Source organism: Gymnoscopelus braueri, assembly GCF_963280865.1.
Source record: "Gymnoscopelus braueri genome assembly, chromosome: 4".
Lineage (NCBI taxonomy): Eukaryota > Metazoa > Chordata > Actinopteri > Myctophiformes > Myctophidae > Gymnoscopelus > Gymnoscopelus braueri.
Window position 1 is genome coordinate 7,384,255 of NC_137605.1, and position 18,265 is coordinate 7,402,519.

Genomic DNA, 18,265 nt, shown 5'->3' on the forward strand with positions numbered 1-18,265 from the left:
GTCATCAACTGATATAAATATTTGACAGTCACATTTATCATAGTTTATTTGTCACGCTGCCCGTGTCACTCACAGAGCACTTTTAACCCATTAACTGACAGAGGTATTTTCATATTTTTTTAGCCAGTGCCAGAGTTTTTCATTGAAAAAAAAAAAGTACTCAGGAGCCGAGATACAGAATATTTAAGTTTAAAAAAAAAAAATCTCCTTGGTCTTTGGGTCAAATAAAAAAATAAAAATAAAATAAAATAATCAGTTCACGTAGATCTACGCGATTGGCACGTGGCGGCTTTAAATAGGTTCGCGTAGATCTACGTGATTGGCAGTGAATCAGTTAATCACCATATGTTTGGCAGAGAAAAACGCACAAATAAACAACCTCTTCATGCGACACATTAGTCTTAATAAGTCACTGCCTCATTAATACTTTGTTGGTCGCTGGATGAAACCGAGCGTGCTCCAAGTGTACGCATGTATCCAGTGCAGCCTGAGTGTGCAGGTATGTGAGCTGTGGGAATACGGCGAGGTTGGACTAGAAGAGGACGAGTCTATTTTTAACTGCCGAGCGTCACCTTGGCAGCAGCATCTCCTTGGCCTTGTTTCTTACCTCCAGCAGCGTTCAGGACACTGACTGGAAACAGCCTGACACACGCCTTTGCTCGAACCGTTTGCGTTGTTTACCAGCAAAGTATAGGGACTGTGCTTCTGTCAATTGGAGCATTTCCCAGAACTTGGTATGAATGACAAGCACATTCCGGCAGCGTTATGGGCCGACCCGATAGCCAAATGGCTAGATCCACTGATACCACAGGGGGCACAAGATGCCCCGATCACCAAGTTTCCAGTTCGATTCCCTGTTACCATTTGCTGCATGTCATTCCCCTTACTCCCACTCCACAATTCCTGTCTCTCTACTGTCTATCAAATGAAGACTTAAAAACTACAACTTATAAATAACCAACACATTATTAAACAACAAACACATTTGCCTCAGGCAACCACCCAAAACTAGCTTCATATTTTTAGGTGTCCTGAATTCACTGGTGTTCCCTTAATTCCTGTCCCAACATTTTAGAGTCAACCCTCCCATTCTATTTTTGTTAGCGGTCCTTCTACCCCTTTAAAGCACTCTGCAGGCCCACCTCGTTGCCGTCTACTCTACCGATAGGCCGTATGATATGTGAATCTAATACAACAATATGACTGATGGGCAGATCTGTCAAAATATTTAGGGTTTAAGGAATTAACCTGAAACACTCTGTGATTGATTGCTGTACTGTACATCAAAATAGCAGATCTATAAGCTCACAACACCACACTGTGACATGTTGTAAGCTTGTAGATCTGTTTTTTTTCCCCTGCTCATTTTTGGCTATTTTGGCAGAATATTCTCCCATGACGACATGACCAGAATAGGGACACTGGGGTTCATGTGGTTAATGTACAGCACCTGTATGGTGATGTAGCAAGGCGTAATGAACAACATCTCCTTTCTAAAATCAGAAAATGGACCGATTCCACTACACTGCCGTCCAATAAAAGCTGGGTTAGAAGGCAGAAGTGGCTCACTCACAGTGACATCTCTGACCGCAGTCCATGCAGTGAGAGGTTCAGCTGGGGACATTTAGGGACAGTCCGTCACATAAACACAACTCTGGACACAAACTCTCCTCTAATTAGTAGCACTGACCCCAGCCATTCCAACCAATGGTTGGAATTTGTTCAGCATTTAAAATCACTTAAATAATTATTATTAATTATAAGGCATATTTCTATGGTAGGTGGACTTCAAAATCTGTGACTGCAGTGACGTCATTGGCAAACAGCTCCACATACAGTGTGTGTTAAATCAGTGTGCACGCGCAAGAGAGAGATAGTGTTTGCATCTTGTGCCAACAGTAGGGCTGCTCAATTAAAAGCAAACGTGCAACAAGAGGCTGTAGTCTTTCCGCTGCAGAGAACCACAAATCAATGTTCACATCAGAAAGCTAAGGCCCTTCAACTGGACTCTCTAACTGCCGCCGTGGCCAAGTGCTTGCTCATGGGTGAAATGTCTGGAAAGGTCAATTTATGCTTTGCATGACAAGTATTGAACACCACATGGCACTACTTGTGTCACAACGTTCTGAGTTTGGAGCATTATACCGGCAGCGACCCGCAGCCAGCATCGACACAAAAAGTAAACGATGAAGTGAATGTACTTGTGCACCGTTGTGAGCTTAGATTACATTTGAGGAAGGCTTCTGCCAAGCATTCATTTTACCAGAGGTACGCGAGTTACCCTCTGCCAAGATCCTATGAAACACATTTTTTGTTGTTTCAATGTCAGTTTGGTCAGGTGTCGTTCCACACTTGTGGTGCAGAGCTTAAGAGTACGGTCTTAACCTGTTCTACATGTAAAATGTCATGAGACAACTTATTTGATACTAAATAAATAACACAAGGGACAGAACAGAAACCGGAATAAAAGCGTCGACGTGCTGCCACAGTGTGAATCATTTTTCTTTTTGTTGAATGCCGTTTATATATCAGTTCATAAAGAGAGTTCAAAAACAAACTAAAATAGTTTAACGGCTCATTAGGGGAAACACCAGTTGACTGAAACTAAAAAAGGAGCAGAACTTAACGCAGCCCTCCGGAGAGTGACTCACACTACATGTCTTCCTATTTCTGATCACCACACACAGACACACACACACACACACACACACCCCCACACACACCCCCCTACAAGTCAGCACACAGGGGAGTGTGGCGTCTTGCTCAAGGACACTTTAGACAGGACACAATGGGAATTGATACCGAGACCTTTTAGAGGACGAATAGACGGAGACGTTTCTGTGCGTGTGTAACCACCTGGATTCAAACCCGGGCAGCCCACATGTGGGAACCAAAAATCCACCGCTAACCCAAAGGGGAATCCCTCCCCACCCCCTCCCCCTTATGCTTATGAGCTTCAGGCAGATATACTGGCTGTGTGCGACTCCTCAAGATGTTTTTTTTTTTTTTTGGAGGGGGGGGGGGGGGGGGGGGGGGCTGTTTCCACGGCAACAGACCAACAGCAATTCCACAACAGACTGACTCATCAGAAGGGGAAGCGACGCAGCAAGCTCTGAGAGCTCTTTTCACGCAGTAAAACCCCGCAATGTGAGGATGTTGTGCTGGTCCTCAAGTCAGCTTCGTACATAGCCCCACATTTATGTGCAGGCACGGTGTGCATTTAGAGCAGGGGTGGGCAACTTCGAAGATGGAGAGGGCCACTATACATTTACACACTCACTCCAGAGGGCCACATTGCATACACTGTCGGACAGACACCTCTTATCTCCGTATTTATAGTAAATAAATGCCGTACTTCGCCATTCTATGTCACACAAAAGTAGCAAAAATAGCCGATCTACAAGCTCAAAACGTGTCTGCTATTTTTTTATTGGAATCCTGAAAAGTATCATTTTTTCATTCTAACTTTTATTTCAAATGCATTCAGTTATACTTATGTTAACTTTATGAACTTAAATACAAATACATTGGACATAAAAAAGACAATAGAATTTTAATACTAGTCATTAAGCTACTAATACAGACTGAAGTAATTAAAGCGGGTCATGATTGCATGTTTGGAATTGTAACAGCTGAAATCAATAATATATCAGTATTCCTATATTAACCTGTGGGCCGCATTAATCATACGATGGTATCGCTCGCCGAAAACAGTCAATCTACAAGCTCACAAACACGTCGTGAGCTTGTGGAAAGGCTGGCTATTTTCAGCGAGCGAAGTCGTATAATGCACGTTCCATGCACAGACAGCAAAACATGGTAGTGCTTTACAACCTATAGCGCGCGGTGTGATCTGTACGCGAGGTTGGGGGTCACACGCCACTCATGTCGCTTCTCCTCTCGACGCAGGCTTTGACATCGACACCCCAGATGACTTTGGGAGGACGTGTTTACACGCGGCCGCAGCTGGAGGGTGAGTGAGCGACTCTACTCTCTCTCTACACGTGTGGGGATCGTCTTTCATGGCTCAGAAGCAGTGGTGTAAAGTAACTAAGTAGATTTACTCAAGTACAATTTTGAGGTATTTTTACTTTACTGGAGTATTTCCAATTTTCAGTACTTTTACTTCTACTCCACTACATCTCAGAGGCAAATATTGTACTTTTACTCCACTACAATTATTTGAAAACTTACTAACTTACTAGTTACTTTGCAGATATAAATGATTACATTATAAAACATACATTAACCACTTCAGCCCTATTTTATATACATAGGCTATTTGAAAATAGCCGATCTACAAGCTCACAACGCGTCGCGATGCGACGCGTTGTGAGCTTGTAGATCTGCTATTTTCAAATATTTAGTACTTTTACTTTTGATACTTTAAGTACATTTTGATGCCAATACTTTTGTACTTTTACTCAAGTAAATTTTGAATTCTGGACTTTTACTTGTAACAGAGTATTTTAATATTGCAGTATTGGTACTTTTACTTAAGTAAAGAAGTTGAGTACTTTTTCCACCACTGCTCAGAAGGCCAGCGTGCCACTTAACGCAAATGTTTCCATTTCGTACGCCCACTAATCATACTTGGGGCTCTAATCATACTTGGGGCTGTCACGATTACACATTTAAGTTGATGATTAATTGCCACTCAAATAATTGCGATTTGGCATTGAACATTGGAAGATATGAATACAAAATAAATTTCTGTTTGCCTTTTTAGTCTTCGTAATAAAACATTGCACAGGCCAGATATGACAAATAACTTAAATATACAAAGAAATTATTGACATATTTAAAAAATGTTAGCCATTTGAAAATAGCTGAAATAGCAGATCTACAAGCTTACAACGCGTCACTTTGTGACGCGTTGTAAGCTTGTAGATCTGCTTTTTCTGTGTTTTTTTTTCTTCTAATGTTTGAAAATTTTTCAACATTGAAATTATGACTATTATGCAAAAATAATTGCGACTATCTCAAATAATTACGATTAGACAATTATGTAATAATTGCTAAAGTAACTAAGTACATTTACTCAAGTATTGTAATTATGTCCAATTTTGAGGTATTTTTACTTTACTGGAGTATTTCCAGTTTTCAGTACTTTTACTTCTACTCCACGACATCTCCGAGGCAAATATTGTACTTTTACTCCACTACAATTATTTGAAAACTCCTATATACATTTCGTCCATTTGAAAATAGCCGATCTACAAGCTCACAATGCGTCGCTATATGCGACGCATTGTGAGCTTGTAGATCGGCTATTTTCAAAAGATTTTGTGACGGGCCTAATCATGCTGTATGTTTGTTCAGTTGACATGTATTTGTACATGTATTTTACTAGTGGTTCGTTGTGTATTAGGGTTGTCCTTGACTAAAGGAATTCTTCGATTAATCATCATAGTAATTTGTTGAGTAATCGATTAGTTAATTTAATCAACAAATGTTGTGTGAAATAGTGTTGCGTACAATCGTGAGAAGTGAACATTCTAATGTGGATTTCACAATGACTATTGCAAGGTATAAACAGAAGTCAAATAAGACCAAACCGATTGATTATTTGGCTACTATTTGGCTACTGTAGTCTTTCATAATTTTCCCACACTGTGTACAACAATTATTCAAGTGAAGTGGCATATTCTACACTTAACATTTTTCACGTTTTATTTGATCTTGTGTCACTCTCCCAGGAACCTGGAGTGTCTGAATCTTCTCCTAAACACGGGGGCAGACTTCAACAGAAAGGACAGCTTTGGCAGGTCTGTAAGCATTGGGACCTAATCCGTGTGGTGGTCCATTAACCTATCCTGTCATAGATTTGTCGTCATACAGCGGTCGTTCTCCGAGGACCCCCAGTGGTCCTTGAGGAGGTTCCAGGGGGTCCCAGCAAAATTAGCTCATATAGCGTCCAAATCCGTTTAAAGGGATATTTCACTTTCAAAACAATTTTGGGTCGTTTTATCGTCTACTCAGGCCTTTGTGAGCCCCCCAGACAGTTTTTAAGTTGCTTGATTCAGTATTTAGATATTTGAAATACATTTTATCAGATACGCCCCCTTCCTATACAAACCCATTGTAACTTCAAACTCTATTTTAACTCATTGAGTGCCATTGACGTGTTTCACGTGTCTTACCGCTATGGCGCAACGTGCCAATGATGTGTTTGACGTGTTTTTGAAAAAAAAGAGAAAAAAAAAGTTTTGGAAAAAAAAAATCAGAATCCAAGATATCATTATCTGAAGATTTGCAGCTCCATCCACTCCTTGTTTAACTTATAACTGAAAAAGGCTGGATCTTGCTTCTTAACACATTCCATGCCAGAGTTTAATCTCATAATGTACTCACCAGTGCCAGCGTTTTATTGTTGTTTTTTTGTTTTTTTCATGTCGCCACAGACCTCGCTAAATAAGTTAAAAGTGCGCGTTCATTTGGTTCTAAACACACAGCGGATCTGTGAGAAACGGCCAGCGAAAACAGTTTCCAAATGCGAGCCGCCATCTTGAAGATACAGCCGATCAACGCTAAACAGTGATCAGCGAGGAGAAAAACAACAACCGAGAAAATCGAGTTTTAAACAGGATCCCAGACAGGAAGCGGATACGATCGAAAAAAACGGAACCCGAATAATTCCGTTTCCGACCGGAAACCGGAAACGGAAATGGATCAAAAAAATTCGGAAAGTGCACCTGGGACAATTTCAATGGGAATCGGCGGTTCGCGTAGATCTACGCGACTGGCACGCTGCGGCTTTAAATAGGTTCGCGTAGATCTACGCGACTGGCACGCTGCGGCTTTAAATAGGTTCGCGTAGATCTACGCGACTGGCACGCTGCGGCTTTAAATAGGTTCGCGTAGATCTACGCGACTGGCACGCTGCGGCTTTAAATAGGTTCGCGTAGATCTACGCGACTGGCATTCAATGTGTTAAGCACTTTTTTTTTTACTTTGAAAAAATCTCTGGCACTGGGACAACTCAGTGAGTTAACATGTTAGATTCATCAAAAATACCCGTCCTTGGTTCTGGTGACTCATCCTGCCCTCCTAATACGTGAGGGGGCCGTGTTTGTTAGATAACTTTTTTCATTTGGGGGGTTGGGGGGGGGGGGGGGGGGTAATATGGGAGTCCTTGATATGACAACGTTTGAGAAAACCACTGACAACACTGTGGCGCAATTTCAAAACGATCATGGACTTCAGAGGCTTGGGAGTGTGAACGGTGGGTTTCTATGAGAACGGTCAAGGTTGAAGGTGTGTTTGTTTTCCCCCTCAGGACCCCCCTGCACTACGCCGCAGCCAACTGTAATTACCAATGCCTGTTTGCCCTGGTGGGCTCCGGGGCCAGCGTCAACGACCTGGACGAGAGGGGCTGCTCGCCGCTCCACTACGCCGCCGCCTCCGACACGGACGGAAAGTCAGTCACGCCTCTACACAAACTGCTTCATAGATGTTTCCTTTTTTTCCCCCCCGTTTGCTTTTTTTTTTTCTCCCCTATTTAGTCATTTAGGCCGATAGGCTCTATGCACAGCAGCCATATTGGAAAGATATTGGGCCTCTTCCTTTACTTCCTTCACAGGTTGTTACCAATGATTCTAATGAAGGCTCTGTTCCATATAATGTAGCACAGTGGTTCTCAAACCTTTTTAATTTCAAGGACGCCCATAACTCTGAGAGTGTACAAACGGAACCAAATGGACCCTTACGGGTCCATTTGGTTCCGTTTGTACACTCTCAGAGTTACACACCCGTAAGGGGCCATCCGGAACCCCCCCTCAAGGAACCAGTGAGGGTCCCTGGACCACACTTTGAGACCCACTGGTGTAGCAGAGTGTTTCCAGTGAGCCGACATGACACAATATCAGCACCCTGACTCTGTTTGACCAGAGTGGAACGGAGCCTTCATTAGTATCATTGGTAACAACCTGTGAAGGAAGTAAGAAGAGGCCCAATTTCTTTCCAATATGGCTGCTTAGTGCGTCATAGAGCCTGTTCATTCCTCCCCACACACGTTTCTGTGTGTTGCCACCGGCTGTGGTATCGTACTGGCTCACCTGCCGGTGAGGAGCCCCCACCGAGAGGACCTATAGAGCCCTCCGTCTTACTCCTCCCGCCCAACACTCCCTGCTAACAGGTCCCGCCCCCCCCCCAGCCCCGTAGGTCTAGGATTACGTGTGGTGACAAATATCACCCTCGAACCCCCAGACTCTGTGGTGGTTAGGGCAGCTACTTTACCAGTTAGTGCGCAGTGGTGGAAAGTAACTAAGTACATTTAACTCAAGTACTGTACTTAAGTACAATTTTTTTTTGTATTTTTGGGTGGTGAAACCGCCCCTATAAGTGAGGTTTGGATATTTGTACAACAAATCCTGCGCTGTGATTGGCCAAAAATGTACCCCGCCTAACCCTGCACCGTGATTGGCCAATCACAGTCTATTCAGGACTGTGATTGGCCAGTGTCACATGACACATGTGCATAGCCCTATATAAGAAACCATAACTTTAAAAAAAACATAAATTGGTTTTTTTTAAGTTATGGTTTCGTCCATCATAAAGAGTGTTTCAATAAATGTATTTATCTTTTGTACATGATTGGTTGACTCCATTCAGTATTGTGATTAGCTAGCAAGACACCGCCCACTTCACACAGGGTGTGATTTTTTACTGTACTGGAGTATTTCCAGTTTTCAGTACTTTTTACTTCGACTCCATTACATCTCGGAGGTAAATATTGTACTTTTACTCCACTACAATTATTTGAAAACTTACATTAACCACTTCAGTCCTATATACATTTCGGCCATTTGAAAATAGCCGATCTACAAGCTCGACGCCTTGTAGATTGGCTATTTTCAAACGATTTTTTGACATTTTACTCATTTGAAAACTTCTGAAATGGGACATTCTGCGTAATGAGTAATTTCTACTTTTGGTACATTTTGATACCAATACTTTTATACTTTTACTAAAGTACATTTTGAATTCCGAACTTTTACTTGTAACAGAGTACTTCAACATTGCAGTATTGATACTTTTACTTAAGTAAAAAAATGTGAGTACTTTTTCCACCACTGCCAACTGCGCCACCTGAGCGCTTAGATGTTGCTTTTTAAAAATAATTTATAAGCGTGCTTGGGAGGCACAGGGTTAAAGTTCCTGCCCACCACAGGGGAGAGTAAAGCCTTTGAATCCCTCCAGGGTGCCTCCGCCTTGGCTGGACGTTCAAACGAACACAATTGGCCGTGTTTGAGGGCGGGAAGCCGGGCAGGGAAGGATGATCTTTGTTGCTGCACTAGACTAGAGCATTGGTTCTCAAAGTGGGGTCCGGGGACCCCCGGGGGTACTTGAGGGGGTTCCAGGGGGTCCCCAGCTAAATGATGGATAGGAACCAAATGGACCCTTATGGGTGTGTAACTCTGAGAGTGTCCAAACGGGTCCATTTGGTTCCGTTTGGACACTCTCAGAGTTAAATTAACTCATTCTATCACTGCCTCTGACGTAATTGACGTAATTAACCAATACTGCCACTGACGTAAAAAACGTAATTTTAATTTAAAAAAATAATAATAATAATAATTTGACCCTAAGACCAAGGAGATATGATTTTTCGAAGATCTAGACTCCCATCCACTTCCTTGTTAACTTAAAACTTAAAAATTCTGTATCTCGGCTCCTGAGTACTTTTTTTTTTTCAATGAAAAATCTCTGGCAGTGTGCAAACGCGGCCAGCAATAATTCTGGCAGTGAATGAGTTAACATTGATTTTACAATATGAATTGGGGTCCCAGAGAAATAAATGCCATTAAATGGGGGTCCGTAGCCCTAATGCATGTCAAACTGGGGGTCCTTGAAATTAAAATGGTTGAGAAAATCACTGCTAGAGCCGTAAAAATCGTCTCTTATGGGGGGTCCCTGGCATATCTTTTCCCGCGGGCTAATAAGTGTAAATTTTGGGGGTCCTTGACATGAAAAAGTTTGAGAACCACTGGACTAGAGAATCCTGCAGGTTGGTCAGGGTGCCCGGCCGCTCGGTGTTGAAACTCATCACTGTCAGGCGAAAAGGAACAGACTCGATGTGGCATGTATCGCGGGTAGACTTTGTCTGTGCTCTCCCTAGGACCAACTGTAGGAGTTGGCAGTGACAAGGGACTAGAATACTTTGCAAATCAGGAATTGGCATAACGACTAGAAGAAAAGAAAAAAAGTCAAAAAAGAAAAAAAATGGGACAACAAAGAAAACGTGGGTTAAAGTTCTCAGTCGCTACGACTGATTTCAGTTATTTGGATTACATAGAGGCCTGCATGTCTTCCTCTTGGCTCTTTGGCTTGTAACCTTTTTTTTTAAATATATTTCTTGGGCGCCATTTGTAGTCTTTATTGACAGTGACGGGGGAGAAAGTAGGGAGATAACAGTCAGCAAACCGGGGACTCACTGATCAGAGCATTGCGCCCATGTTGTGTTTCACCCTAAACATTCACCTATGGCAGTGGTTCTCCGACCCATTCTTTTTTTCTTTTCTTTTTTTGGGGGGGGGGGGGGTCCAGATGACAGTGAAGTGACAATTTAAGGACTTTTTAAGACCTTTTAAATACCTAAAAAAAATTGCCATTACAGCATCAAAAGTAATCAGCCAACTATACAATAAAAACTGGACAAACATTGGCCAAATTGTCAAATAATATAAGAGAGAGGCAAAACATTTGAGAATAGCAGATCTACAAGCTCAGATGTGAACTTGTAGATCTGCTATTGTCACAATATTTATCTGGGGGGTCCCCAGTTCAAAGATGATTTTTTTCTTTTTGGGGGGGTGGGGGGGAGGGGGTCACGGCCTGAAAAGGTTGAGAACCACTGACCTATGGGGTCTCTTGACTTGTAACTTCAACACTTTAAACTATGATGCTAGATTGATACACACATTCTTAGCTTGCTTTACTTTACTGTAAGTTGCCCTGGATAAAGCTAAATGGCCATATTGTGTTGTAAGCAGGTGCCTGGAATACTTGCTGCGGAACGATGCTAAACCAGGCATTCGGGACAATCAGGGTTACAACGCCGTGCACTACGCCTCTGCCTATGGACATCGCCTCTGCCTAGAGCTGGTCAGAAACACACACACACACACACACACACACACACACACACACACACACACACACACACAGACACACAGACACACAGACACAACCCCACACACACACACACACACACACAGACACAGACACAGACACACACACACACACACACACACACACACACACACACACAGACACACACACACACACACACACACACACAGGATTTGTATTACTATACTTGTGAGGACATCAGCATTTTAGGATGGCGTTTTTATTAATGGCATTTAAAAATAAAATATGAGCATTTTTTACCGTAAGCCTAAAAATAGCAGATCTACAAGCTCGAGCTTGTAGATCTGCTATTTTCAATTGCACGACACCAACTGTACGTATAAGACACACACACACACACACACACACACACACACACACACACACACACACACACACACACACACACACACACACACACACAGTACATTCACCGATAGCACAGAGAATGATGTGACTGTCCTTGTTATTTAGGTCAAGTACCGGTTTAACCACTTTCAACCTGGTTTTCCCTATTTTGGGCCATGTCATTATTATAGGCCAACAAAATTAGCAGACCTACAAGCTCACAGTGTGTCTGGTGTGACGTGTTGTGAGCTTGTGGATCGGCTATTTTGGTGCCGCGTGACACCATCGTACGACAAAGTATCAAATAGAAAACACACGGGACGTCTTCACCGATACAGAGAGCCTGATGTGAATGAATGCCCCTGATATTTAGGATGAGTAGTACCAGTGTTAATTTCATTCACTAAAAGTATGACGAAAAATGTACGTCGACTGCCTTTTTTCACTGACAAAAAGTAAATAAAAACTAAGTTATTATGACTGAAATTATGACTAAATATATTGTTAATTTCGTCAACAAATAAAAACTAGATGAAAATGTTAGTGAGGGACTAGTGGACAAGAGATCCAGTAGAACTAAGACGAGTCATTTTATGCTTGGTTGCGCACGGGTGTTGCGCTCCGAAAATAGCCGATCTACAAGCGCGTTGTGAGCTTGTAGTTCGGCTATTTTCGGCATGCAGTTAAGTTTAAATTAGTTTTAAAAAAACGACATTGAATTTCATTCAAAAGACTACGACTAACTATATAAAAATGTGCTGTCGCAATCGACCCTGAGTACCAGTTTGAAACCACAGAAGCATCCTCCTCCTATCACAGCTGTGTCATTGAATGAGACCCCCACCTTTGAGCTTCAAAGGGTCCCAGAGTGCTGTCATTGAATTAGCATGGTGCTGAAATTAAATGGATGCTACCCAGGAAACAAGCTATACAACACAAGACATTTTCACGTGTCTATTTCGATGGCTTTTAAAATGTTCCGCACGACACAAGCTCATGTGCTGCTACAGATAGACAATGCCATGTTAGGGATGCGACAGTTCAATCAAACTAATCAATTTATTCAATTGTTAAAATAATTATCGATAATTTTATAAGATAATCAATTAATAATTAGTCCCTATTTTGGGCATATGATTGATATAAGCCAAAAGTACTAAATGTGTTTGAAAAATGTAACATTTTCAACAATAGTGAAAATAGACGATTTACGAACTCACGCATTGATTGAGCTTGTAGATCTTTTTTGCTACTTTTGCATGACACCGTGCATCAAAGGATAAAATAACTAATAATAAGTGGTTAATCAATTTGTTTATATATAATATTATTAAAACAATGTTTTTAAAAAGTTTCTCAATTATTTGATTAATTGAAAAAGTAATCGACAGTCTCTATACCATATTGTGTGATACAATGCTTGAATGTGTTGTACTTTCTATGTTGCTTTTACAGATTGCCAGTGAAACGCCTCTAGATGTGGTGAGTGTCATTTCTGTCATTTGTATTAGTACTTATTATGGTTGCTGTCGGGTGGAAACCTTGTATGTCCAAAACTGTTCCTTTTTGTATTATTATTTTAAAGGAATTTTAAAATAGGGAAAATAGCAGATCTACAAGCTCACAACGCGTCGCGAAGCTTGTAGATCTGCTATTTTCACTACTTTAGTGCGACACTCTTGTATGATGAAGTTAGAGCCTTAATTTACGATAAAACATGGAGATACAAGGTTTCTGCCTGACGGCGACGATATGTAAAATTCACACTTCGATGTACACGTGAGATGCTGAGTGCTTGCTGTCAGGGTTGTCATAGTAACGGTGGTGCAATGCTGCTTCCTTCAGCTAATGGAGACCTCAGGAACGGACCTCCTGAACGACTCTGATGTCAGAGCTCCCATCAGCCCCCTGCACTTAGCTGTGAGTAACACCACTTCCTGTATCAACCCCCTGCACTTAGCTGTGAGTAACACCACTTCCTGTATCAACCCCCTGCACTTAGCTGTGAGTAACATAGACATATAAAGGTAGACGCCTCCTTCGGCTCTGAAGCGTTCGTATCTCGGGCGCGCTTCCTTGTTCCGCAGGGCTAGCCCATATAAGGCTTGGGCTAGCCTTCCACTTCCTTCCGCTTCAGCAGGGCAAGCTGGAAACTTCCGTGTGCGTCACAGAAGGGGGCGTTCGGTAGGCCAATCAGAGGCAGGTGGGGCGGGTCTTTTCTTAAGAGGCAGCCGCGCAGCAACTAGTCAGTTAGACGCGCTGTGATTGGCCAGTAGTTAACGTGATGTGATTGGTCAGTAGTCAAACAGCCCTGCGGAAGAGCCCTGTATTGAGATACCAGTCGTTACAATGAACTGCAGAGGCCAATGAGGTATCTAGGTTTCTATATCTATGGTGAGTAACACCACTTCCTGTATCAACCCCCTGCACTTAGCTGTGAGTAACGCCACTTCCTGTATCAGCCCCCTGCACTTAGCTGTGAGCCAAGACGGAAATAGCGAGACTCACCATCTCCGGTTTACTTCCCGTATCTGCGTGACGTAGGTGGACGCCTTTTTAGGAGACAGGAAGCAGGTTGGAGTCTTATTGATTTCAATGGAAGCGTGAACGTGAACACAGCTTCTGAACCATTCTGTAGCTCCATGGTCAATGAACTAAATATTGGACCCGATCGTCACAAGACACACAATATTTGCAAGATGTTCATACTAAAATGGCTTGTTTTAGATAAACAAATCAGGAGAAAATCTACTTTGTTATCGACCTTTCTCTATCCCAGCAACACACTCTCGCGAGATTTGGGAAGATATCTGAAGAGTCCATCTGCATTTCCAAATGAACCATCTTTGTAACTCTCTCTCTGCACTTAGCTGTGAATAACACCACTTCCTGTACACGCTGCTCGTGCACCAAGCAAGGGGAGTTTATATGTAGAGTTATATTTAGTATATAAAATAGCACCTGTCTGCAATTTTACAACAGGACCTAGATAAGTCTTCTAGCATGTCACCGGAGAGTGTCAAAATAAGTGTCAAAATAACATTAAATGGAAAAAGGAAATACCTCTAAGTTTTACTTAACCACTTACCAGGTGTCCCTATTTTGTACAACACCGTTGGTACGCCGAAGTATAAAAGCCTTAAGTGTTCAAAGTACAGTACTTGGTAAATGCACTTAGTTATACGATCCACCACTGGTAGATTCTCCTATTCGATTATAAAGCTCTTAAAGGGGTTGCCGACACTTTTTTTTAATTCAAATTAAATTCAAATTAAATTCAAGTTTTTATAACATACAACCACTCAGACAATACGTACAACAAAAAACAAGCAAAAAAGCTTAAACGTAAGACAAAACACCATATAACAGAAATAACTTAAAGTAAAATAAAGATACAAATAGTTATGCATTGTTTAAATAGTATACATATTCACTTTACATCACTGCCACAACAACGTCAACATTATGAAGTACAGAGCTTAGAAAAAGAAGGAACTAACAGTATTCGGCCATACAAATAAAGTTTAACGGGAGGACCGATCAAAATAAGTAAATAAACACTGCTTACATTTTAACCTCACATACTACCTCCAGGTCCCTTACGGGTCCATTTGGTTCCATTTGTACACACTCAGAATTATAGGGGGCCCTGAAATAAATAAATAAAAGCTTGCGAACCACTTCCCTAGACTGTGGAACAGCATTCCCCTCCCTGTCAGATCTGCTCCCTCTAGGGGTGGGACGATATATCGATATATCGATATATCGCGATACTTTCTCCCGCGATAAATAATCGATATCCTCCCGAAAAATATCGATATTAAAAAAAAAGAAAAAAAAAAAAAAAGTTTTTGTTTTAGTTTGTGATACGTTGTTTTTCCTACTCTGTATTTGTGTAATGATGATTTTGAACTGTTTGGTGCTATTTTATGTGTTTATGAATTGAATACAAGGACTGTCGTGATATCGCAATATATCGATATTTTCAGATATCGTGATATATCGTTGGTGAAATTTCATGCAATATATCGTGATATCGCAATATATCGGCATTTTCAGATATCGTGATATATATTGTTATCGTGGGCCTAATATCGTGATACATATCGTATCGTGAGGTACCCATATCGTCCCACCCCTAGCTCCCTCCATTAAGTCTGTCAGTCCACGCTCAAGACTCTCCTTTTATTCCCAAGCATTTGAATCCCCCTGATATGGTTCATTTAGTTTATTTTGTTTTTAATGATTTAATGGTTTATTAGCATTTAATTACTGATTGTCTATTTGTGCCTCTTGAGTTAATATGTCTCGTTATTGTTCTGTACAGCTCTTTGGCCGAAGGGAGTTGTTTTTAACTCAATCAAACCGGGAAAGCATCTGTGTCATTTTAGATTTTTGCTTTGGCTGATTAAAAAATAGCAGATCTACAAGCTCACTGCAAGCTTGTACATCTGCTATTTAAAAAAAATATTGAAAGTGTGAGAACCACAGATTTTTGAAGACATTTGTAGCATCGGCCTCAGGTCTAAATGGGTCAAATGTGCTTCATAAATAAATAGTATTTGACTTGGTATCTGCGTTTTACTAAACGTGACCGTATTTGATGTCGATGTCGTCGTTGTTCAGGCGTACCACGGACACCACCACGCCATGGAGGTGCTGGTCCAGTCTCTGCTGGACCTGGACGTGAGGAACAGCCAGGGGCGAACGCCTCTGGACCTGGCTGCCTTCAAGGGCCACGTGGAGTGTGTGGACGTCCTCATCAACCAGGGAGCGTCCATCCTGGTCAAAGACTACACCCTGAAACGCACGCCGATCCACGCTGCAGGTACCTCTCAATCCAATCCACAGTCGGACACGGTAAAGTCCTGAGTGTCCATTTCATTCTGAGAGTGTACGAAAGGGCCCTTACACGGGTCCATTTGGTTCTGTTTGTACACTCTCAGAGTTAGGGTCCATTTTTACCAGCTCAGTGGCCTTGTGGTTAGAGCAGGGGTTCGCAACCAAAGTTTTTCCCGGCCGTGAATCTATAACCTTGCGTCGCCAGGATTTTCCAAAGAGCGGAGAAAAAAGTTGAGTCGGTCACATGAAGATACCAAGGATTCATCCATGCTACTTCCTGTTTCATAACAGTAATGTGTCACTCTGCATGTTTAACTAAAGTTTTCCACCTGTCCAAAAATCATATCTGATACAGACATAACCTTTTTTTAATCACCCTATCCTTGTTGATATAACGCCATTTCGGTCAATGATATAACATTATGTAGTGATATAATAATGTATAAATAGCAGCCAGTGATGTGTCGGTGATCCAGACCTAAATCAACACTCATAATGTCAATGCTCTGACTTTGTGTGTAGAGCGTCGCAGTTCCCGCCCACTTCCTGTTTTTTTTGGTGCCGGAAGAAAAAACATTTCCAAAAATATTTATATCTATTAATTTAAGCCTCGAATCAAGCCATCATGACATGACATGAATCATGACCATAAAACGTTTGATTCTGTGATTATTTTTTTTTTTTGGAAAACGGCAAAACAAAGGGTATTTATTAAATATAGTATACCATATAATTAAATATAAAATAAAAAAAAATCACAGAAAAAAACGTTTTATGGTCATGATTCATGTCATCTCATGATGGCTTGATTCGAGGATTAAATTAATAGATATAAATATTTTTGGAAATGTCAATGGAAAAATGCATTGAGTTTTTTCTTCCGGCACCAAAAAAAAACAGGAAGTGGGCGGGAACTGCGACGCTCTATTGCTCTTGTATTACCTTGCTCATTTAAAGAAAATCTGTAAAGTTTCATGTCCTATCCGGGGTTCAAACCTGGGTCCTCCGCGTGGGAGACCAAACATCTTAATTAATTGTAATGAATTAATGTGTTAAATGACTAAGAAAGTGCTGCTTGAGAATTTTACATTTATTCCCCCCCCCCCCAACAGCCACAAACGGCCATTCAGAATGTTTACGACTGCTGATCGGAAACGCTGACCTTCAGTGTGCCGTGGACATTCAAGACGGGAATGGACAGTAAGGATACAGTAAAATACTAAGGGCCCTATTTATGCCGGTGCCTTACCCAATATCCACGGACTTCTTTGCCATTTTTTTACTATTTTAAAAAAACATTTTCAAATAGTTCAACTGAAAATGTTTTCAAAAATAGTACAAAATGGCAAAGAAGTTTAGGGATAATGGGTAAGGCACTGGCGAAAACAGGGCCCTAGCTGGACATTTAGAGTGTGTGTGTGTGTGCGCGCGCTTGTGGTTCAGAACTCCTCTAATGCTGTGTGTTTGTGTTCAGAACCCCTCTATACTGTGTCTGTTTTGTGTTCAGAACCCCTCTAATACTGTGTGTTTGTGTTCAGAACCCCTCTAATACTGTGTTTGTGTTCAGAACCCCTCTAATACTGTGTGTTTGTGTTCAGAACCTCTCTAATGCTGTGTGTTTGTGTTCAGAACCCCTCTAATACTGTGTGTTTGTGTTCAGAACCCCTCTAATGCTGTGTGTTTGTGTTAAGAACCCCTCTAATACTGTGTGTTTGTGTTCAGAACCCCTCTAATACTGTGTGTTTGTGTTCAGAACCTCTCTAATGCTGTGTGTTTGTGTTCAGAACCCCTCTAATACTGTGTGTTTTGTGTTCAGAACCCCTCTAATACTGTGTGTTTTGTGTTCAGAACCCCTCTAATACTGTGTGTTTGTGTTCAGAACCCCTCTCATGCTGTGTGTTTGTGTTCAGAACCCCTCTAATACTGTGTGTTTGTGTTCAGA

General features: G+C 41.6%; 1 protein-coding gene across 1 annotated transcript in view; it reads left to right on the forward strand.

Moving 5' to 3' along the window:
• Positions 1–471: 471 nt before the first annotated feature.
• Positions 472–18,265, forward strand: part of LOC308083392 (serine/threonine-protein phosphatase 6 regulatory ankyrin repeat subunit A-like) — a gene marked incomplete at its 5' end in the record, with an annotated part of 31,802 nt that continues 14,008 nt past the window's right edge. Inside the window, 9 exons of the mRNA XM_080425709.1 lie at positions 472–499; positions 3,865–3,973; positions 5,700–5,768; positions 7,280–7,420; positions 10,995–11,106; positions 12,937–12,963; positions 13,327–13,401; positions 16,108–16,309; positions 17,436–17,523. Of these exons, the coding sequence (XP_080281835.1) occupies positions 472–499; positions 3,865–3,973; positions 5,700–5,768; positions 7,280–7,420; positions 10,995–11,106; positions 12,937–12,963; positions 13,327–13,401; positions 16,108–16,309; positions 17,436–17,523 (851 nt within the window). The remainder of the gene's footprint in view (positions 500–3,864; positions 3,974–5,699; positions 5,769–7,279; positions 7,421–10,994; positions 11,107–12,936; positions 12,964–13,326; positions 13,402–16,107; positions 16,310–17,435; positions 17,524–18,265) is intronic.